The sequence below is a fragment of the Triturus cristatus genome, chromosome 4_2, assembly GCF_964204655.1.
Source record: "Triturus cristatus chromosome 4_2, aTriCri1.1, whole genome shotgun sequence".
NCBI classification, from domain to species: Eukaryota; Metazoa; Chordata; class Amphibia; order Caudata; family Salamandridae; genus Triturus; species Triturus cristatus.
This window is the reverse complement of record NC_140586.1, coordinates 273,041,497-273,066,663: the sequence shown is the minus strand read 5'-3', so window position 1 is coordinate 273,066,663 and position 25,167 is coordinate 273,041,497. Positions and strand designations below refer to the sequence as shown.

The following is a 25,167-nucleotide window of genomic DNA, read 5'->3' as shown; positions in this document are numbered from 1 at the left end:
GGCATTTCATTAGGTCAATGCTCCTCCGCTCAAACGGAGGAGCCTCCCCTGCATAATAGCAAAACAACTATTACAGCGCGTCCTACGCAATGCAAACTTCTCTGAAAGACACTTCATGGGCATTTACAATGCAAGGAGCCGCAGTATTTAATTCATCCAGAGCAGGAACACTAGAGACTGCAGCAGGATAAGAGCCCCTCATGTACTGCCCATTATTTTGTACTTTCCTTGCATTTCAAGCTTTAGGGCCTGATTACGAGTTTGGCGGACCGGTTGCTCCATCACAAACGTGACGGATATCCCATCCGCCTTGTTTTGAGTGCCATTATGTTCCATTGGATATAATGGAACTCGTATTATGGCGGACAGGATATCCGTCACGTTTGTGATGGAGTAACCCGTGCACCAAACTAGTAATCCGGCCCTTAGTCCCTTATAAAAGCAGAACTACCGGTGCCAGAATGGATTTGCAGGTCATAGCAGGACTAGCGAAATCTACTTGCCCACACGCTATGGCTAGTCAGATGTTATCATGGCGAGCTATTTTTAGAGGCTACTGGCCTTGTCTGGGAGAGACTCCAGCTGACAAAGAACAGGTGTTCTTTGAATTCTGAAAGCGAGAGCGCAATAAAGGTGGCTTTAAATCTTGTTCCATTTGCTGTGTGTTCTTCTTTCAAATTGGAGTTGTTATAAAATCCTTTGACTTTGCAGTGTGAGAAAGGAAAGTAAAGTGAACTGTTTGACAATTGTGCTGTGTGAAACGAAAGGCCACAGGAGGTCAGTTATTTTCTAACACATTTAAATAGCTTGTAAATAAACTGTACAAAGATTTCCAAATATTTCAGTAGCTGGAAAATCAATTTTTTTTTATTCTGCTCTGTGATGTAAACAAATATTTGAATAGGATTAATACAAATCAGAACACTTTACTTGGTAATGTGCAAATGCAAAATATTTGCTTCAGCCCAATTTCCACATTATCGTTTATACAGTAAAATTACATGTTAGTGGGAGAGTTTCTGACCATTTCAATGGAAATGTGCGGTCTGTAAATGATAGTGCACTAACACATCATGGTTTAGTAGTATATTAAAAGAGAGAGTTTTTAAACATGAATTTAAAAACATTCCTGCCACCGTCCTGATGACAATGCTATTGATGAACCAAGAGGAAACTGAGGTGTCATGTGTACCCTTTATATGGGCTAGATTTTTATTCTAAAAGTTTAGTCTAATAAATCAATAAAAAGATTTTGTACAGCAGACCTGCTGAACTCACATATTTGAGGGTGCTCTCATATTTGATAATGAAGAAAAAGGCGACTATGAAATAAAATATTTGCCTAGGATCACACGATTTGAGATCAGATTGTGGGTCAAGCACATTACACTTAGGTTGAGTAGATTATTCAAGTCACTAGAACTGCAGATCTAGTAACATTTTAATGATTTTTTTTAGGCCTGCATAGTCAGGGCCACTGGAATTATGGGTTTTTGCGGCTGTGGCATTTACTGCATAATTATGAATTTGAAACATAATCCATCATCTGCTCCGTAATCTGCAGATTTAGCAAAATCAAATTTTGTTTCTAGCACCAATATCACCAAAGTTACTAAAAAAGGCATTGTCGCGTGTTGTGGCACAGTAGAATGCCCGTTGAGGAATTTAATTAATCACATTTATGTTGCTTATTGCTGTATTTGAATGTCAAACCGATACTAATGAAGGAAACATTTGATCAGGTAGTGCTAAATGTGTAAAAATGAGAAAACAATGAGTTAATACTGTCACAAAACATGGCGCACTGCGCCACATAATTTGCCTTTTCTTGCTGCATAATTTAGTCAACCACGCAGCATAATTTGTTCTTTTGCTGCCACATAATTCCAGTGGACTTGAGTTCAGAATTATTTTGCCAACTCTGCTAGCTTAACAGGACTCCTGCTTTGCTACTGGAGCTGTTAGACCTCTGCCAGGTACGGGGCTCGAACAACTCGGATGATCACTTTCCAGGAGTTTGTCCCAGGGCACGGTACCTATTTATGCTGTTCACACGCAACATCATGCTTACAGCTAAACCACTGGCTCAAGACGAGCGGTTCCTCCAAAAGAATAAAGGAATGTCTAGTCAAAGACATTTCTTTGGCACCAATTGGGAGCGACCATGGAGGTTTGGTACCTAGGACCAAGACCACATCTCTCTAGTTTCCATCTATTTTGCTGAAGTCAATAATGGCAAGACATCCTCCACAGACTGTATCCCACATAACGCTTTAAACTGAGTACTGTTCTTCCAGGAGGCCAGCTCTGGAGTTCTCTAGTCTGCCCATTTGCCCGTAGACACTTATTGGCTCCTGAGCTATTTGGAATGGACTGCTGCTAATGTGCAAGAAATAACGAAAGTGTGCTTTTCTGTGTTTAATGTGCTATTAGAAAATCCATTCTTTAGGACCAGTAGCCTGTACTGCATGTGTTTGTGTTCTATCTATTGTGGACTGCTCCTAATATACTTTCAGTTTTAATCATCTGACTTTGATTGTTTTTTTGGCTGCTGAAAGAGACTTTTTTTATCTGCAGCACTTTGCCATATGTTTTTTGTTTTGCTTTTACACCTGTTGTTGTTCCCTCCTGCCAAGTTGTGGCCACCAATGAGAACTTCATGTGACCTGCAGGGATCTTTGTTCCCTTTCCCTGCTAGTCCCCTCAGGCCTGGTGTTAGCATATTTAACCTCTCCTGGCAGGGCGGCCCAACAGAAGCATCCACGTAAAGGGGGTGAGGGGGGTGGGGCTTAGGGTGACTTCTGGTGGTCACCTCCTTGTTTGAGTCTATCAGGGCCAGGCAGATCTCTTTCACACCCTTTTACTCTTTTGTTACTTTCTGCACCTCTTTCCCTCTCTCTTGTATGTTTATACTATATTATATATGCATTAGTTCCCCAGAATCTCTAATTGATACCTCCTTAACTCCAAACTCCATTTGGCTGGCCTAGCACCGCTCCTGGGTGGACCTCTCAGCCATGTAGTACTGTGAGTACACACCGCCCAATCCTGTGTGTTGCCCCCGCCTAGGAATTCTATTATTGTTGGTTGGTGCTAGTTGTGTGATGGCTGCTGCTTTATCGCTTCTGGTGGATTACCCTGGTTTTTTGCTTGTCTCTCTTGGGAGGTCACCATAGAGTATTCTGTAATTGTTTAACCGTGTCTCCAGGGGTTTGGGCTTATGCCACTCATGGTGGACTTTAGGTGGTGTTATCTAGTCACTTAACCGTGCCTCCAGGGTTTTGGGCTTATATCGCGCCTAGGTGTAGACTACATAGTATTCTGATTGAATAATGATATTTGTAACGCCTACACTGCCCAAAAGTGTATTTTGACACCAGTCTTCTAGAACCTTTTGATCAAACAAACTAGTCTATATCTTTTGCCCAAAGCTGGATAGACCAGTTGGCGACCTTAATTCAATCGACAGGGAGTCCCAAATAATTGGAACCTAGACAGAGAAGGAAAACCGCCACATGTAGGTATGTACTGAGAGTAAGACCTGATGTTTTTAGGTAGTTCCCTATTGGGAATGTAAAATTAGAATTTGTTGGTGAAGTACAGAGGTGCAACATGGTTAAGGCATTTGTAGCCCAAGTAAACAATTTTGAGGCATACACCAGCTGTCACAGGCGTCCAATAGAGGCATCTGCGAATAGTAGTAAGACGGTCATGCTTGCCTAACTAAGCATGGATCTTACAGCTGTGTTTTAAGCTCTCTAGAGCTGGGGAATTCATAAAACTAATAGTCCGCATACAAGCATTTACAATAACCCAGCCTTTAATCAATTAAGGCACCAATAACAGCAACCTATTCTTTTTCCTTTCTTTTTTTTAATGGTAGACTGGGTTTTGATGTAGAAGTAACTCTTAACCGCAGACGTCTTCTGAGGAGCCATTGGGACCTCTGCATTGAAATGGCACCTATAATTTTAATTTTGTCGATCAGTTGTTGGAACGCACCTAAGATTTTCGGTGTAAAGGAGGCACTGGCCTTTTCCCTAAAGATAACTTCGGTTTTACCCTTCTTGCGTTGCATTAAGTCAGACACCAACCATGACTGAGTGCCCAACAGCAGTGATTCTAGTATGAAGCTAGGTGCCTGCGTCTCCTGACACTTGAATTTACAATAGCTGTCATCTGCATATGTGTATCGTCTATCTGTGTCTCCAGGGCTTAGAGCTATTATCGCTCCTGAGTGGACTCAATATGGTAGTATCTGGTCACGTAACCATGCTTTCAGGAATTTAGGCTTGTGTCACTCCTGGGTGGCTTCATATGTATCCTTTATTCGACCATCAGAGCCTCATGAAGGGGGGCTTCTAATTAGATACAAACAGCACTACAGATGTTAAGATTTCACCTGCATGACTGTGGCTCACAAACTCCACAATACTTCTTGATTAAACACATCACTGTACTATGTTTAGAGGACGTCTCCAAACCTCACTCTACCTCATCGGCCAGTCTACAGCCAACATATTTTGATTCAGCCCTCCAATCTGAAAGGACATCTAAGATCCCAGAGGGACCAGAGTGCTTTGTGACCATGTAAGGGGTTTGAAGCACTATATAAATTCCATAACTGCGCGATACTAGGGTTGTTCCTGCCAGTGAAGCCAGTTGCTAACTCTTCCAATGTCTTAGATTACCTCGGTGCTTATGCATTCTGTGCAAAGAACACTTCCAAGAATGAGACTTAAAAAACACAAGAGCACCCAAAAAGGCCTCCATGATATATATTTGAAGGTCAAGACGAGCAGAAGACAATTTCAAGATCTAGATGAGGTGATAGTAAGTTTATCGGCCTTATCACTGATGCAGCACAATTGAGGGAGATAAAGGCTGAGAAACTGGTCATGGCAGGACCGCTAGACTGGATGAAGCAGCATGCAAAGGGACTCAATGGTGAGCCGAACTAGGTGGTGACTTCTTCTCCAACTACCGGCTGTCAAAATGTGGTGAACAACAGATGTCGGGTGGGCTTCTCAAGATGGTGGCCTTTCCTAGCCTGTCCGGGCATGTCAAATGACCACCATGCTACACAAAGCTTTGAATTCATGTACAGAAGCCCCACGCTTTGGCCAATCCGATGATCAGTGTATTAGGAAGCCTCTGGAAAGGAGTTATCTGGTCCTTCTCTTTTAATGAGAACAGGAATTTAGACTAATAATAATAATACTCATACCTTAGCTATAGCCCCTGAACTGGGGCTTCATCGTTCAAGGCACATTTCCAAGTTTGTTAGCTTTTGTAAGCTTCAGTTTCCGCAAATAACTTCTTTATCATCAAACTTATTGGAGAAAGATCTCTGGCATCCTTGCTGAAAATTTAGCAGTTCCTGCCAAGGTCTTCACCGAGGGGCCTGGTTCTGTTCTTCACTATTCCCTCTTTTGCTGTTCCAGAGAAGATGGTCTAACGGGGATCTGCCCAGGCACATCCAGCATCTGCTACTTGTTGAAAATTCAAGATGGAGACACTGGCTCAAATCACTCCTTGGTTCTCCATTGGATTGGCTTTAGACATTGAGTTTTCAGGACGCCTTCTCTGTTATCCTTGTGAGGAAGTCTAACGAAGTTTCTCACATTAATGTTTAGGCCCTAGTTACCTGTAAACTTTGTTTTTGGACTAAATGCAACTCAAAGGTCTAGCCAGACCCGGTAGGTCCAGTTCACCCACACTACCACATCATTCCATGTTTATCCCTAAATGAACAACTGATTTATTTAGACTGTGGTTCCAGGCAAGGCCGGCCTTGGGCTTTGGCGAGATGGGCCCAGGCCCGGGGAGCCAATATTCCGAGGGGCGCAGCAGGGAGCTGCCTGACTTAATGTCATGCAAACAGCAGATCGCCCGTCCCACATGGTCTCAACTGGTCCCGATAAATACTTTGTAATCAGCCCTTAATGTATCTCAACATAATTGTTAACACCCCTTTAAACCCCTGTCGTTCTCCCATCTTCCTCACACCTCCTGCCGTCACATCGCAATGACCCCATCCATCCCACAACAAACACCAGATTTTCTTTCCATCCAGTGTGCTATCCGGTTCCTATTTAGGGCCGGCCCTGTTTCCAGGGCTAGGCTTTTTTTGTGCTTCACAGCAGCTTTGGGCACTCTGGATTTCCTTAATTGCTTCAGGAAGCCGCTAAACTCCTCCCTGAAACTGACTAGGAGCCTTTAACTAATTAAGACCATCTTGGACATTAAACACTGCATTGGTTTTCCTGTCCTTGAGCAGAACAATGGCCATAGAGAATGGCTATGCTTGTGTTCATTATTGCAGGAAAGCTAACATCCTTATTGTTCATACCTTTCTTATCCACTGTTTAGAGAACTAACTGGGACCTCTTCAGGGCCCAAAGAGCAGTAGCCAAGGTCAAGGGCCACAGGGGTAGAAGAAGCTCTATCTGTTTTTAAAAACCAGCTCGCGTTAACATGACCACCGTTAGAGCCACAATGCAACACCGTGTAATTAAATGGCCAATCCTGAAGATTTTAATACGCATCTATTAAACCCACGAATTCTAAATCACCCGTTGTGACAAGCCAGTAACTCTACAATGCTTCCTCTTGCATTTATTTTGTGAACATCCTGTTGCCCGAACCAGTGCTTAAATAACTAAGGTACTATAATCTCTAAACATCTACCCTTACCCTAGAGTAAACAGTAAAACTCTATTAGCATTTAATTATCCTTAAATCCCAATTTACAAAAAAAAAAGAAAAAGTTAAACATAACGTTTTGAAACAATATTCTGACCTAAACCAGTTTTTTTTTTAACTTTAAAAACTCGCAATTGATGTATCTGTTCTTTGTTAGGAATACCTTTTTCCTATCACTTACTACAAACACTTAAAAACCCACTCAGTGTACTTATCTGATGCTTGAGCAGGAAGGAAGATGGCTGCTTGCTTAGGACTTTTAAAGATTTCAGAATGTTGAAAAAGTTCTAATTCTAAGGTTTTGATTCTCGTAGTTGCTGCTGTGTGTCGGTGGTAATAAAAAGGTAAATTAACAATATTGGCCTACATGCCTTGCCATAAAATTGTAAATAAAAAAATTATCCGTGATCTGTTTCACCAATACACCAGGCTTGTTTTGGACACTTAGGGCCAATTGTGAGAAGAGAACGATTACAAGAGCTTTGGCATGGGGTTTTGAATACAATTAAACCGGCCCTCCAAAGATACAATTATTTTCAAAAAGTCAAATTGGAAGGCCTCAATGCAAACGTTTCTAAGTAATTCGTTCCAACTTCGTTTTCCGCTAGATGGCGCCCTAAGTGAACAAACCACTCTTTCTTCAGTGTGTGAGCTTGTTGGATACATCTTTCCTCCCAGGCTTGCGTATTTATATTTCTCGATGAGCATATTTTTATCCCCTAGAGTTCTTTCTTGAACATTTCTCTTTTAGTTTATTTTCATGTTAAAGTTGCTGCTTCATTCGCTGGCGTGGTTCTCTGCTCTAAGTTATTGTCACAGACATGCCCTCTGTTAACGATTTTAAAAAAAAACGGACTTTCTATACATATTCAGCGGGCTGCTCGGCGTAAAGCGCTTCAACGCCTCTTCGGTTAGTAAGCGCTACGTAATGGAATTATATTATAATACAACTTGATTGTTGCTATACTATGTTCTCACCAAGCTCAAGGACAGTGTGATTCTGCATACACTTTACTGCTTATTAAAAGATATTTTTGCTTAAGTGTAGTTCAATCTCTACTTCTGGATTCTTGCAAATATTCTTGCAAATTTTGAAGTCCTATTTAAGATGAGTGTCATTTTAAAGTCTTCTTTTTTTGCTTTTACATTTAAAAACGACCTCATCTAAATTCTTATGCGGTGCTACAATGAAGCTACAGGAGTGCAGGATATGAATCCTTTTTATTGCGAAAAAATGACTACACAGGAGGTTTAAAACACACACTGTAAAATAATAATGTTTACAGGGATGCTTGAAGTTCTTTGGAAGAGTTGAAAGCCAGGGAGGTGGGTGCAGGCCCGGTTCTAGAGGGTAGGCCAGGTGAGCCAGGCCCACCCAAGATAGCACCATGGCTCACCCAAGGCCCATGCACAAGCAGAAAACATCTTCTGGTATTTTTGTTAAATATATAAAAAAAAATCACACGGACCTGCAGACTTGCAATCAAAGTGTAATTGTGCAGCTTTAATCTATAACGCTAATGTTAGGGGCTACTTTAAGTGCCTGGAGAGAGGGGTGACGTCACAGGAGTGTGGATGCTATTAATGTGCACATATAAACTGAAGGGGTACCTGAGACACCCCCACTATATCCAGACCACAAGCGCCCAGTAATTAAGAGATAGAATCAGTTTTTTGGCAGAAACAATATGAAGAATCTTGCCATTGCAAGGGGAGTAAGTGAAAATGAGCATTCATTCAGGATATAGGTCTTTGTAGTGGTCTGTTATATTTTCTTTCTCCTGTCACGTTATTCCTAAGAAACTTAAAGAAAAGACACTACCTTTGGGGCACCATTTTTCTCTCATTTTGTCTCATAAATAGACTGAAATGTCTTGCAGTCAGGGCCACTACAATTATGTATTCTGCAGATGCAGCATTTTATGCCTAATTATGGATTTGTCACATTTGCGACATAATCCGTCATCGCTGCATAATAAAGATTTTAACAAAAAGCCATCATAAGCAGATCAAACGCTACTAAAAATGCAATGACAAGTTGATGCACAGTGGAAGCCCCTTTATAAAGGTTTACTTGCTGGTCATCTTTTAGTTGCTCATTGCTGTAGTTGTGTTTTAAACTGGTACTAATGAGATTAAACTTTACTCCAGGCAGTGTTAACAATGACAAAATAATAAAGAAAAACTACCCCACATTGCACTGCATATTTGGTCCTCTCTCTACATAATTCCGATGGCCTTAATTATAGTGCAGCGGTTACCCCTCGGGTTCTAAACTGATAAGATAATATACTGGGCAAATGCACTTGCAGTGGAGATCTTTCTACAATCTGTGGCTTCACAAGGTCAATCCTTGCTACTCAGCCTTCCATTTCTGGAAGAAAAAAAAAGCGACAATGTTGAAATCTGCCTTTTCTGCATGATCATTTCAAATTTTGTCACTTTTGTCAGGAAACTATTTTGCTGGTTTTTGAACTCTGGGCACCTCACCCCTGCTAAGCAGGAATAAAGTGCCTGTGATCTCCTTTTAAACGTGGCTAAATTGGCTTATTCTTAATTGACCCATTTAAATTTCCTATAAGTCCCTACTATATTGTCTAGAAAGTCCTCCTAGGGCTGGAAGTTAAATGTCAGTTAAATTGCACTTGTGGACTGTCGCACCTACTTTTTTATTTATTTATTTAGTGTTTTCTATAGCGCGAACATGACCCTGCGTAGGGTATCAGAGCGCTTTACAGCTGTATTTCGGTGAAACAGAACCATATACGTTACAAGTCATTAGATGCCTACCAAGTTTAGAACAGAACATTAGGCAACAAAAGATAATATATACCAATCAATCAAATTCTTTATTTCGGCCGATTAGGCCATAAAAGATACAAAAACAATTATTAAAATACATCCACATTGATATAAGAACATGATAAAATACATAAAACCATCATTATGTAAAAAGAATTTCAGATTGCAAAAAGAGTTAAGGTTCATAACCAAAGGAATCAATCTTTAAGATGTTTTGACCTTAACTGCCACATGGCCATTAAAAATTTAGCAACTGCAAACACTATGTGGGGTGCCGTGCTCGTTTTTAATATTCTAAGCGAATGGAGATAGCTCCTCAAGCCCAAATTTCTGCATAAAGGAGCTAGCCAAAATTTTCTGGGTCGATTATATGCAGGACAAAAAAACATAATATGGGCTTCTTCCTCATCATAAATACAACATCCTGGGCAGATTTTATCCGTCCTTTTTGCCCAGTTGTGGGTAAATATTTTGATGGGAAGAGTCCCTAGCCTCCATTGGATGAACAATTTTCTAGCTAGTATGGGGAAAATGATATCCATAAACCCTTCGAATTGGTATGAATCCTTAAAATCCAAAAATCTAACAGTCAAAATACCTTTATTGGGAGCGGAAACAAGGGAGGCAAAACTTTTCTCCCTATAAATACCCACAAGGCGTTTGCGTGACACCCTGGAACAGCCTTGTTCGGGGGAATCCCATAGTTCGGGAAGACCTAGTCGGTAAAGTTCTTTCTTTATAAAAACCAGCCACGGGATTTTATCACAGAGATTGTAGTTCATGACATGGGCGAGCTCTTGCCTATAATGTTCGAGCTCGGCTGTGGACCAAAGCCTATGCCAGTATCTCAGTGGCATTAATTCCAGGTCTTCTCTTATAGAGGGTAGACCCAAGTCTAATCTTAGGGGGAGAAGGGGTGTGCCACAAGGAAGGGACAAAAGGCGCCTTATAAAATTGTTCTCTACTTTTACAATTCCTAAACCCACTTTATACCCCCAAAGTTCTCCACCGTAGGATGCGGCGGCTTTTGCTTGCGTTTTATACATCTCAACTGCCGGACTAATAGGTTTGTATGTAGAGGAATTTGCCACTTTCAAAATTCCCCCTGACAGTTGAGAAAGCTTGAGCCGGCTTCTAGTCACCTGAGGTTCCCAAGATAGATTCTCATGGAGAGTTACCCCCAGATACTGAAAGGTATTCACCCTCTCCAATCTTTCAGTGCTCAGAGAAGGATTAGGTCTGGTCTTAGGTGATGGATTAAATATCATGAACTTGGTCTTTCCTGTATTAATTTCAAGACCATGTTGTTTGCAGAAAAGGCCAAATCCATCTAGGATCCGTTGGATCCCCATTGGAGATTTCGACAGCAGGAGGGTGTCATCCGCAAACATAATGGCGGGAACCCTCCTGCTGCCCAAACAGGGGGCATCATTGTCGACAACAGTGTCAAGATGTGCTATGACACTGTTAACGTAAAGACAGAACAGGGTTGGTGCAAGAACACAGCCCTGCCTGACCCCTCTGAGAATATATACACATATAGTCATCAGTCAACAATTGAATTACCAAGAGTAGTTTAAAGTCATAGGCTACATTTTGAACAAGTATATACAAGCCCATATAAGGTTAGTGAGCGGCTAGCGGGCACATGGAATAGTCATGATAGGTTTGTAGACAGTGACAAAGCTACTGCTCTGTGTACTTATGGGAGAAATTTCCTCATATAAAATGCTTTTGCTTCCTTTTTGAATACCGTGATGGATGGAATTCTTCTAATGTTAGGGGGGATAGCGTTCCAGATTCTCGGAGCTGCCCCGGAGAATGCTCTATCGTAAGTTCTTTTCTTACAAAAACGAGCTGGTTTCAATAGTAGGTCTGCATGGCTCCTGGAGAATCTGCACCCTCCTGATAGCGTGAGTTTTTGTGCGAGGTAAACTGGAGTTTTGTGGTGTAATGCTTTGTGCGTGATGCATGCCAACTTGAATTGAATTCTTGCTTCGAAGGGCAGCCAGTTAAGGGCTTTCAAGTGAGGGGTGATATGGTCGAATTTTTTGGATCCAGATATGTCTTGTGGCAGCATTCAGACATGCTTTCAGTTTTACTGTTGAGATCTTGGGGAGCCCGGCCAGAGTTGTGCAACCATACTCAATCCTTGATATGACCAGTGCCTGAACTGCTATTTTGAGATCTGTTTTATTTAGGAATGGTTTTAGTTTCCGCAGGTAACTTAAATGGAAACTGGCGTTTTTTGCCATGGTGTTAATATGTGCTAAACATGTTCAGGTTTTTGTCCAGAGTAATTCACAGAGATTTAGTGGAGTCGACAATCTTCGGAGTACATTTTATAGCAGTGATAGTGTTGGTCCATTCTACTATATTAGATTTGCTTTTTTGGGGTGTAATCGATAGGAATTCTGTTTTCTGGGGGTTTAGCTTCAGGTGGTTCGCCGTTAACCATTGGATGGTTCTCGATAGTGCATGGTTCATGGTCTTTATCTCTTCTGATGATGTGACCTTGATGTACAGCTGGGTGTCATCTGCGTACATGTGGAAAGAAATGTTCGCTTTTTGTAGTATATCCGTTAGTGGTTCTACGTATAGGTTAAATAGCGCCGGAGATAGTGTTGACCCTTGCGGAACTCCGATATTGTTTCTGGTTGGGCCTGAGAGGGTTTGGTTGACTATGAATTTTTGCGATCTATTCTCGAGAAAGGATCTAAACCATTTTAGGACAGTTCCCTCTAGACCCATTCTGTTTTTCAACCGATCGACTATTTTTTCATGGTTCACCGAGTCGAAAGCCGACGACAGGTCCAACAGGATAAGGAGACATGTTTTGTTATGGTCGAGTGCCAGTAAAGCGTCATCTACTATCTGCAGAATTGCTGTTTCTGTATTATGGTTTGGTCTGAAACCAGATTGGAAATCATTTAAAAGATTGAATTTCGAAATATGAAGACTCAGTTGTTGTTGGACACATTTTTACAGTACTTTGGCTAGCATGGGAATATTTGTTACTGGTCTGAAGTTGTTAGGATCAGATGGGTTCTCTGTAGGTTTTTTTAAGAGAGGAATGACTTGACCAGTTTTTAGGCATGCCGGTATTTGGCCTTGTGACAATGAAGCGTTTATGACCTTTGTCCATGATGGGATTAGCAGGTGGTTTATCGAAGACCAGCACTTTGCCGGTAGGGGATCGTTGTAGTGATTATTAGGTTTAGTGGTTGACAAGATCTTCGCAATGTCTAGTTCGCTGACCGGCTTAAATCCTGACCACTGAGCATTGTTTTTTGGTTTTTCTATTTTTTGTTGATTCTGCTGTTCCACTGAGAAGTCCTTATCTCTTTCAATGCTTTCGGCTGCTTTTTTGAGCTCCCTCTCCAGTGCGTTGGCTTTGTCTGTAAAGAAAATGGAGAAATCTTCACTGTTTAAGGTTGTATTTGTAATGGTTGGTGCCGATTTGGCAGATTTATTAGATTGTTCTTTTAGTAGCTCGAATAATTTCCTTGGTCTGTTTACTGCATTATCCAGTTCTTTCCTGAAAAATTCTTTCTTCGATTTTAGAATGCCTTTATTGTAAGCTTTCCTGGATTGTCTCAGTTGGGTCAAGTGGGGCAACGAAGGGTGTTGTCGCCATTTACGCTCTGAGAGTCTTAGTGACCTTCTTTCTTCATTAAGGGCGCCATTGAACCACGGGTTTTTGTCTTTGTCAGAGATTCTTTTTAGTTTAAGTGGGGCTATGTCCTCGATAATGCTTGACATTGTCATGTTATAGTGCAGCGTGAGGTCATTGACGTCAACCATGCTCTTAGGAGGCTGCAAATCTATTTCACAGCGCGCTGCTGCATTTTCCAAGTTAATTCTTCTGGTGTCCCGGGTCCATTTTTTTGGTTAAATAGATTGTGCGGTCGATTTGGTTTTTCTGAAGGGAATTTCAAATGAGATTATGTGGTGGTCAGACCAATCACAAGGGGTGATTACAATTTTCTGGATCGCTTTCTCTTTTGCTAATATCCAATCTAGTGTGGAGCCTTTAGAGTGGGTAGGGAGTTGACATCCTTGAACTAACCCTTCATCTTCCAGGAATGCTTTAAACAGTGCGATCTGACTATCAGAGTGATCCTCCCAGTAAATGTTGAAGTCTCCTAGGAAGATATCATTAGATTGCAGATTAGAGTTGGTGGTTATAATTTCCATCATCTGGTCTATGAACATGTTCGTAGTACCAGGTGGGTGGTAGATTGCATGTAATTTACAGGTTTGGTTATCTGCCGATCTAAGTGACATGCCCAGATATTCACACGATTCTAAGGGGTCAGCCTGTATTTTTGTGATGGTTATGTCTGATCTGTGTATACAGGCAATGCCTCCTCCCATTCTGTGACATCTGTCCTGTCTTAAAATCCGGTAGTTCGGGGGAACTAATAGGTCTAAGCATGGAGAGGACGAGTCAGAAAGCCATGTTTCTGTTAAAATGGTTACGTCAATTTCATGGTTTAGTATGAGGTCAGCTATGTCGGATGCGTGTTTATTCGCTGAACGACAGTTGAGTAGTATGGCCCGGATGTGTTTTTGAGGACTGATCATAGGCAAAATAATCTTTTCTGGCAGTAATGGTACATTCTTTAGGTTGCTAGCGTTTAGCCTTCTATTGTTAGACTTAGAAGTTCTACCAGCATTCGTTGGGAGAGTTTGGATATAGCTCTCACCTATCTTAGAGTGAGACGTGGGAGTAGGGTCATATGTAGACAGGATGGATAATATCTCACTGTCTGTCAAATAGTTGAGTTGCGCACGAGGGCGGTAAATTCTGTTTGCTGCCTCCATTGGGGTGGAACGGCGTTTAACTTGTGTTTCATACGTGGAATTCTGAAGAACCTCCATTTTAGTGAGCCATTGTTCTGATAGGTACAACAGGTTCTTCATATCTCTAATAGCGAGAAGCATGGCTTTGTAAGTCTTGCCAGATTGCAAACTGAAATTATTAGATTCCCTAATAGTTTGATGGGTTCTAATCTTTTCCAAATCTTTCCGAACCTACAATTGCAGCCTGATTGCTGCAGTGTAACACCTGCAATGTAACCTGTTAAAATAACCCTTTTGACAGGCAAAGATCTCCGTGTAAATGTGAAAACGCCTCCTCTGTATAGGCCTTGTAGCCCACAAGGTAGAGTGCATGGCATTCTATACATAACAAATTAGCGTCACCAGGTTCATAGGAAGTAACAAGGCCCCAAAAGCTATTTTCACTGTGGCAGGCCTGGCTGTCTAAACAGATAAACAGAGACCAGATTAAAACATTAAAACAGGAGTAGCCCCCACCCACTAGCTACAGCCAATCATAAATGTATCACCCATGGCCCCCTCCTCACAACACTGTCTGTAGCAGTCGAAGATCAGAAGAGGACCGGACCTGCTGTCTGTAACCTTAGAGGAGCCTTGTAGAACTAGAGCGGATCCCTTTTGTATCCAGGACAAAGAACCAGGGTATGTTGGCTGACATTCTATGTTGCTACAGAGACACAACAAGCTACAAGAGGCCTTTTTATCGAAATACCCAGCTGACCAGTGGCTACTGGACCTGGACTGAACTTGGCAGGTGGTCTCTGCCTGACACACTGGGAGTCTCTAAGTGCCTTCCCCTGAGATCCATGTGGCAATAGAAGTGTACTCCTGTGGTTGTTTGGGCACCAGAACAGTTTGGAAATTTTTGAAAACCTGTCCTCAAGCACTCCAGAGCATTAGAGGGACCCCAACCTGCACTTTCACAGATTCACAGTTTTGCTGAAACGTTTCTGAGCGGTGGCCGCATGGAGAGGATTTTTCTTCCAAGAGATGAGAGATTTCCTCTTTGTTCCCTTAAGATACATTCTGTTCATAAGACTGACAGCAATATGGTGGTTGAGAAAGTAGTTGTCAAATTACAAGTCCAGTCGTCAACCTTTGAAGATGTACTCTTGGCACAATGAGTAGATATTAGTAGAAACAGACCCACATTTGATGTCTGCTTACATTGCCACCTTTGATTACTCTTCCAATTGTTACCTCACTTATTTTGTTAAAATATGCATAACCCCAGGTCTTTGCAGATCTCATGTATGCACTATATAATCCAGGTCTGAGTGCTGCCACTGTTTAGAATTTGGAGAGTTACTAGTGTAACTGCCAGGCCTGATTATGCACATTCATGCACCCACACAAACACATACTCTCCCCTCATCCTTCACATACACAAAATCATAACCCCATAGGCAGCAGCTGTGAAGGTGAGCCTGACAGAAGCAGGTGAGGCAGGGAGTGCAGGGTGAGGTGAAGAGAGGGGAGGGTGAAGTAGAGAGACAGGAGGGTAATAGGGTGGAAGTTGAGCCAGAGGGGCATAGTGAGGAAAAAAAGAAGCTGGTGAGAGAGAGAAGAAGGTGAGTCAAAGAGAGAGAAGTGAAAGGAAGTGTGATGGGCTGAAGAAGCAAGAAAAGGGCTAGGGAAAAAGGACAATGAGGAAAAGAGAGAAGAGTGAGGTGGAGAGCTAAGGGGGGCAGGGAGAGCGAAGGTTGAGGTGGCAATGGAAGGGGGCAGTGGAGTGAGTAAGTTGATGCAGTGGAAGGATGGTGAAGTCAGGTGAGAGTGATTCTCGGGTGAGGCGGAAAGAGAGGAGGTTGAGGTGAGAGTGATATGAATTTAAGTGAAGAAAGCATAAGGCACAGTAGGGAAACAAGTGGATATTTTGGAAAGAAACTAGCATGAGGTGAAGAGAATAGGTTAGGAGGAAGTAGAGGTTTAGGTGAGTGGGACAGCAAGGTGAAATCATGAGAAAAAGGATGGTGAGGTAGAGTGAGGAGAAGAGATCAAGCCCATAGGTTTAAACCTCAGTAAATACACCGTTGAAACCTATAAGATCGAACCTGGTAGTATGTAGGGTATGCAGCTCACATCCGTATAAGATCATCCAGCATGCCCAGACGCAGCTCTCAGACACTTGGTTGACTCTGGCCCACCCATGCTTCTCCATGGCCCTCCCAGATCCCAAACTCTGGAACCGGGCCTGGGTGGGTGGGGTGGCAGGCACAAGTTCCCTGGACAGTAAAAATGTTTTAGACTTTGTTTTCTGGTAACCTGTTAGGCAGGCTTGTTAAATATAAATCTGGTTGCCGGATCCATCCATGCTCGGTTGTCGGGGTATCCTCATATGATGCATTTACATACAATGGATCTAAGTGAAAATCATTTACTTAGTGGTTCATTATCCTTAAAATATGGCATGGATGCAGCTCTCAGGGACCCCAGGGGTAAACAGTGAGGCACAATGATGGTTTTTAAGTGCCAATGTAGGTATATATTTTTTCAAACACAGTGTTTCTCGAGCAATAACTGCAGACACTGCACAAATCGTAATTATGATTATTTCCATCATTACGACTGCCCCCACATTTTTCTGCTGGTATATTCAGATATATACCTGATGAATTTGTTGTGAGTTCATGAATTCGTGTTTCCTTAGGAAAGGCATTTTTTAAAATATTTCTAATAACTTTGGCGCCGTTTCTCAAATCTCCATGAAACTTTTAAAAAAGTGCTTTTTTTGCCTAGTTGGCGCATGGAAAGTTTCGGGATGATCTGCCACGTGTGTGTGGGGGGTAGGATGGGGAGAAAAAAGGAGGGCCCAAAACTTATTTTCCCCATTCATCTTCCTATAGGAACTTTAGACACAGCTACAGCCTAAACCGCTGAATGGATTTACACCAAATTTGGAAGAAACCTAGGGGCTCATTATTATGGCGGGCAGACATCAGTCCGCCTGCCATCGTTGCGGTGCAGGGACCGCCCGCCGGTAAGGCAACGGTCCCGCTGATTGAATTAGGATGTGCCCGCCACTATGGCGGGCGCATCCAGGGCCCTGATCATTGCGGATGGTGCTTCTGGCTGCAGCAACGTTCGCAATGCCAAAATGCCATGTAGTGCATTTCCATGCACAACGTGGCAGGCACACGTGGTGCCTGCCACCTTGTGCATGGAAAGGTAGGGGGGTACAATGGGTCCCCCATAGTGCACATACACCCTCCCCCCACACAGAGGGGGCCCGCAATGCGCCCTCGAACCCAGCCTCCGCCAGCCTTTCCATGGCGGTTCCACCGCCATGGAAAGGCCGGCTGACGCCAGCATTGTAATCTGGCCGGTGGTGCCTGCTAGGCACCACTGCCATTTTACAAATGCTGACCGCTCCGCCAGGCAATCATGACGATTGCCTGTGGCGGAAGTGTGGAGGGCGGTCTTTGTGACCGCTGCGGTCACAAACCGATTCCCCCCGTCATTAGGATGGCGGGGGTAAATGGGAATCAGATGGCGGAGGGACCGCCACCGCCGGCCCGGCGGTGGCGGTCCTTCCCGAATCATAATGAGCCCCTAGATCCAGGTCCAGAAAGGGTGTTTTTTTGTGTTTTGTTGTAAATCCGTTCAGTAGTTTTTGAGCAATTAATGCTCAAAAACTTAGTATATCTAGGGACATGGAGGCTCCGCGGATCCCGACAGATCTCAAACTGAGATCTGATTGGTTGCCACCACCTCAACCAGAAAGTGGTGGCAGCCATCTTAGCGCTCGAGACTCTGTCATGAGTCCTAATGAAAAAATGACAAAATGACACTAGGGTATAGGGTAGGAATACCCTGACTTCCTAGGCCTGGTGGTGGGGTCAGTGGTGGGGCCAAACATGTTTAAAAAAATAAATATATATATATATATCCTGCAAATTCACAAAAAAACAAAAAAAAAAAAACACTGTCTCCGGTTTTAGCCCCGGGGACCCTATACCCTATAGCCTGGTACAATTTTCTGCAGGATGTGGGCATGCTCCCCCTCCCTAGGCCATGTTCAGCCCTGGGGACCCCATCCCCCCAGGCCCAGTTGCATTTGTAAAGGGGGAGGGGCACGCAGCTCACCCTCCCGGTCCACTTTTGACCCCAGGGACCCCATCCCCTACGGTGCAGCCGCATTTGTAAAGGGGGCACCTTGCCCTCCTCCTGGGCCAAGTTCGGTCACAGGATCCCCATTCCCTGGCGCCAGCCCTGTATTTTAAGGGTGGGCATACCATCCCACTTAGGGTGACAAGTACTATGCAAACAAATGATGGGCGGAATGCTGAATAAATCATACATTCTCCCCCCGTCAAGAGATCTGGGTTAAATCCATCGCTCTTTTGCTCACCATGCCACCCCTGTTTAGACCCAGCCATATGCAAATCAGTCTTGACCCTGTGCCTCATGGGAACAGTCCAGACCGAACTACCAAGCCAGGTCCTCATTGGACCAGAAACAAGCATCCTGGGACCGGTTTCTTGGTATTACCCTTCATCACCCAGGCTGGCTTGAATCCAGTGGCACAGTGAGCAAGGGACTCACGTCTGGGTATACCCATCCCACTTAGGGTGAAAAGTGCTATGCAAATGATGAACGGAATGCTGAATAAATCATACATTCACCCCCAGTCAAGAGATTTGGGTTAAATCCATTGTTCTTTTGCTCACCATGCCACCCCAGTTTAGACCCAGCCATATGCAAATCAGTCTTGACCCTGTGCCTCATGGGAACAGTCCAGACCGAACTGCCAAGCCAGGTCCTCACTGGACTGGAAACAAGCATCCTGGGACCGGTTTCTGGGTATTACCCTTCATCAGCCAGGCTAGCTTGAATCCAGTGGCACAGTGAGCCTCGGTGGAACGGGTAGGTCACAAGGAGTAGCGTGAGTTAACAAGATTCCTACTTACAGAGGAACTCTAACTCATGTACAATCCACCGAGTACTGTTGATATCTGGAAAATTACTGAATAGGGTAGCTCCTGATCACAACAGGTACTATACTCAAGTAATACTTGACTCACTACACACCTTAATACCAGTAGTTTTTAGATGTAGATAGTTCCTTTTTCTGATTTCTGGTTCTGACGAATCGCGAGTACATCAACTCAATACGAGAAACATGTTGACCATTACACATTTTTGAACAGACGACACTCTAACAAGAGGCATTATTCTCGGACTAGTGCCATGTTCACACATTTTTAACTAGGGTAGCAGGCCCCCAGAATAAAATTAATTCCTACCAGGCACTCCTAACCCTATTTTAAATCACCATCACACATCTACACTATCTGTGCCCCACACCCGCACTTCACCATACGGCAGTTGGAAAGAAGATCCCCGACAAAGCGCCCCTTTTAAAGGGAGCCCGTTGGGTATTGCACCGCCGACCCGACGAGGAGCAGCCCATATGATGAAGCATGACACCCGCTAGGGTGTGTGAGGGCACCACAATCCAACAAATGGATTCCCAATTATAGACACCATGTGGATTTAGTTGGATCCAACCTTCTCTTTAACTCTCCTAAAAACTTTATTCCAGAGGAACAGCATTAACCCTATTTCTTAAACAGTGAGCAAGGGACCCACGTCTGGGCATACCCATCCCACTTAGGGTGAAAAAATTATGGATTTAGGCTCAGATCTCTGTACTAACGTGAATGTATGACATTGTTCTGCATTCTGTCCATCAACTGTTGTGTTTGCATTTCTCACCCGAGTTGGAAGGATATGCCCAGACGTGGGTCCCGTGCTCTCCATGCCACTGGAAACAAGCCATCCTGGCTGGAGAGGGGTGAAACCCCGAAACCGGTCCTAGGATGCTTGTTTCCAGTCCAGGGAGGATCTGACTTGGCAGATCGGGCTGGACTGTTCCTATGAGGCACAGGGTCAAGACTGATTTACATATGGCTGGGTTCAAACTGGAACAGCATGGTGAGCAAAAAAATGATGGATTTAGGCCCAGATCTCTGTACTGGGGTGAATGTAAGACATTGTTCTGCATTCTGTCCATCAACTGTTGTTTCTGTATTTTAAGGGGCCTGGGGACCTCATCCCCTAGGGCCGGGTCTCAGGCTATGTCCCGGGGAGCCCACCCCTGGGAGATAGCGCTTTCCCTGCCCGCACCGATATGGGCAGGGTAACCTATGTTTTCTCTCACTTGGTGGAAGCAATGTCAAATCTCCCGCCAGGCGGGAGCAAACACCAAGCCCATTCTGAGCTGGTGGGAGCTTGAAAAATGCTCCCACCCGTTGGGAGCGTACTTTAGATCTGTTTCCCTGCCCACAGTGATGTGGGCAGTGAAACAGATCAAACTTTTGCTCCCGCCCACAGGGAGCAGCATAATTGGCTGCTGCCTGCGGCGGGAGCAATGCTAGCTCCCTCTGGATGCGGGGAGTCAGTTGGGGTCACTGGGCCTTGAGTTTCTCCCCATGGCCCCCAACAACAGTGTGGCCAACCTTTGTTGAGCGAAGCCCTGAGGAATGGGGTCCTTGTGGCCGAAATCAGCCCTGGGCAGGGGTCCACATGCCCCCCCCCTTCCCCATTGAATATTTTGCCGGGTCCCGGGGATAAGATTCCTGGGGCCAAAAGCAGGGCCGGGAGAGGTGTCTGTGTCCCCCATCCCCTAGAAAATACACCAGGCCCCAGGAGATGAGGTCCCTGGGGACAAAAGAGGCCTGGGTAGGGGTTCACGTGCCCCCTCCTCCTAAAATAATGTGCCAGTCCCTGGGGATGAGGTCCCCCTCCCCTTCATTTTATTTAGTGGCCCCGGGAGATGTTTTTATCTTGACACATTTGCTATGCATTCAAAGACAAAGGTCAAATGTCAGGCTCTATCTTCTGAGGGATCTTGGTGTTTACTTTTCTTTCACTGACTTCAAAGTGAGCGGATTTATGTGACAATCGTGCTGGATACTGGGGGTGGGAGAAGAAAGTTTTTTTTCTAGCACACAACTACATTTAAATTTCTGTAAATGATCTGTGCAATGAAGCACTTTTTTTGTAATTCTGAATGTTGGTGGAAACAAATATTTTTATGCGATCAAAACAAATCAATACACTAGGTGATGCAATTTCCACACTTTATCGTTTTTGTACTGTAAACTTTTATCGGTAAAAATTGTTTGTGCAATTGTAATTGTTATTTCAATTTAAAATGTGTTGTATGTAATGGCAGTGCACTACCACACTATGCATGCTCCACTTTATGCCACTGCACCCTACGCCACTCTATGCCACTCTACGACACTCTGCTCTATGAAAGTCCATTCCACGGCACTCCACTCTATCCCACTTCGACACTCCGCTCTACGACACTCCGCTCTACGACACTCCACTCTACGAAACTACGCTCTACGACACTCCACTCTAAGATACTCAACTCCACAACTCTCTATTCCATGATCCAACACTCCACTCTATAGCACTCTCTGCCACTTCACTCTACTCAACACTACTCCACTCTATGCCACTTCACTCTCGGTCACTCTACTCTACTCTATGACACTCCACTTCACTCTTCCACACTTTACTCTACTCCACTCTATGACATGCCACTCCACGCCACGTCACTTCACTGTACGACATGCCACTCTACAACACTTTACTCAAATCTGTGCTCCTCCACTCTGTGCTTTTTCACTCTATGATCCTTAACTCCAGTACATTCCACTATATGCCCCTTCACTCTACAACTCTCCACTCTCGGCACTCCATGCCACTCTACGCCGCACCACTTGATGCCCTTCCACCCTACAACACACTTCTCCCCTCTATGCAATTCCCTCAATGCTACTCCACTCTGACACTCTACTCCACTCTACGCCACCGCACTCTACCCCACTCTACTCAACTACTCCACTCTATGCTACTCTGCCATTACACTCCATGCCCCTTTACTTCACTACACTCCACTCTACGACACTCCACTTCACTCTATGACAATCTAAAGTCTACTCCAATCTAATCCACTACTTCACTCTATGCTACTCCACAGTACTTCACTCGATGCCACCTAACTCTACGACACTCTATGCCACTCCACTCTGTCACTCCACTCTACGACACACAATGCCACTCAACTCTATGCCACTCTACACCACCACACACTACACAGTTCCCTCTATGTCACTCCACATTACTTTACTCCACTCTACGCCATTCCACTGTACATCACTCCACTCTACAACACTCTTCTTCACAATTCCACTCTACACCATGGCACTGCACGGCACTATGACACCCCACTCTACGACACTCTGCCACTGCACTCTGTGACACCCAATTCCACTCTACGCCCCTCTACTTTATTACAATCCACTTTACGACACTCTACTCCACATCACTAGACTGTACACCACTTTATGCCACTCCACTTTACAACACTTTAATCCACTCTGCGTCACTCCACACCACTCCAGTCTACTGCACTTTATTCCATTATACAACACTTTACTCCATTTCACTCTATGCCACTTCACTCTACACCACTCACTATTCCACTGAACTCTACGACACTGTTCCTCCTCTCTATGCTACTCCATTCACCTTCACTCTACACCACTATACGACACTACTCCCCTCTGCGCTACACCACTCTACTCTATGCACTTTACTTCACTCTACTACCACACTCCACTGTACACCACTCTGACACTCTATGCCACTCCACTACTCCTTTCTGCATGCCTCCTCTCTATGTCCCTCCACTCTGTCCCTCCACTCTATGCCCCACGACGACACTCTGCACCGCGATCCCACAACATTCTGCACCCCGACACTCTGCACCCCAACACTCTACACCCAGACACTGCCCCCCATACTCTACACCACAACCCACCATGACACTCTACACGACTCTTTACCACTCTCCGCCCCTCGGCTGTACACCACTTTTTTTGCTTCTGTGGTTTAGGGTCCCTGGGACCCAATGAGCCAATGTGTTATAACAATGTTTTTTCATGCGTTGACTTGCAGTATTCTATTCATCGCATTCCGAGGAGTCGCGAGGTTCTTCAGTCATGGAGCTCCTCTGTGGTGACCACGATGCACGCCATGTTCTACTCCCTTCTTCTAACTTTTAAGCTGAGGCCGGATGTGGTACGTACGTTTTTTATGTCGTCCGATTTGAAGGAGTCTACAGTGTGATTCTTATTGTAAATGAGAACAGCGCTTAGCCTGCTTTAGAATTCTGTGTAGAGTGGACATTCTCATTACATCTACAGGTTATATATATTATGCTATTTCTCGATCTAAATTAATTTACCTTTTTATTATTAGTTCTTGTTTAGATTCTAGTTAAAGGTGCTATTTCATGGAGCGTTCTGGAGCTCCGCAAAAATGTGAAAGAATTCAAAGAATTGCATCAAAGTTTTTTTCAAAAGTAAAAGAGCGGAAAAAGGGAAATGACTGACACACCAAGGTTGCACACCACTACAAACAAGAGCGGGCAAAGAGTGAACATACTGCAGCTATGAAGTAATGGGCAATCACACGCAGGACACACAGAAGAGATCACTCAAGACAATAAGACCCACTACATTAAAATGGTGCTTCAGCTACATATATCAAACCACCTGTCCCAACCACCACCAACAACCATTCACTAAAGTGCCACAGAAACATGCAATGGAATGACGTCATAAACGGAGTGAATCACATTTAAATAACTCACAAAGGTGAGATACCGATAACCACTCCTCTCACACAAACAGACACCATCTACCAAACAGAATACAGAGACCACCCACACGGAAAGGGGAAACAATCCGATACCTTTGTGATGTGCAGTGGGAACCCAGAGGCCTAACAAAACCCAAGACTGAGTTCCCAACATCCTGCGATCCGAAACATGTTTCAAGGCATCCCTAGTTTTTACTCCAGCTATTCCCCAGTAGCACCCTCATCAACTGCAGCTGTTAGAACATTGTTACAAGCTGTTTGGCATAGGCGCAGTAAAATCTTAAAGGAAATAGTACGTTGAAACATGCTCTGCACTAATTATAACCACAACCTCTGGACTATATACTAATGCACAATTATAACGTTTTAAAGCTCCCTGAGGTTTTAATCTCCTGATAATTAATTATTTTCACTCAGTTTAAGCTGTTTCTGTGTTAATTGATTACTTAAAGAAAATAAAAGTGCATTTAGTGAGATTTTAGACTTGTACAGATAGGGAAATACTTTTTAAACCGACTTGGGCATATGCAATTTTATTTATTAATTTACTTATTTTTTTAGACATTTTATTGTATTATTGTACGTACACTTTGCTGGTTCTTGGTAATCGAAATAAAGTATTCTACTAACTGCAGCTGTGTCCCGCCTGCTCCAGTTGTGGCCACCACTAGCTCCACCCATGGCCTCCATCATCCTCGGTTGTGGCAAGTAAAAGACAAAGTGTGCAGCCTAAGAAGCCATTCAGCTATTAAAGGCACATTGTCACCATGTATACGTGGCTACATTTTTTGCACACCTAAGCAATGATACAAAATGAGTTCATTACATTAGAGGTACAAGAGATTAAAGGAAACTACTCGCATTCAGCAAATAATATTCAAAATGTTATTCAGCAGCAATTACTGATTGGTCATATTTTATTAGATTATTACGGTCACCGAGTCAGATTATAACATGGATGCAATGGCCAATGGCATAGTGCAAATACCCTGTACTAGGGCAGGGTTCTCCAGTGCCAGTCCCAGAGGCCTGGATCCATGTCAGATTTTTAGCATATCCCCATTTAGATAAATGTAGTTGTCTTAAAAATCGCGCATGGATCTGGCTGTCCAGGACCGACATTGGAGAACT

General features: G+C 43.8%; 1 protein-coding gene across 1 annotated transcript in view; it reads left to right on the top strand.

The window, feature by feature from the left end:
- Window positions 1-25,167, top strand: part of ALG14 (ALG14 UDP-N-acetylglucosaminyltransferase subunit) — a 260,079-nt gene that overhangs the window by 43,291 nt on the left and 191,621 nt on the right. The window contains exon 3 of the mRNA XM_085601494.1: window positions 23,332-23,454. Coding sequence (XP_085457620.1) covers window positions 23,332-23,454 — 123 coding nt within the window. The remainder of the gene's footprint in view (window positions 1-23,331; window positions 23,455-25,167) is intronic.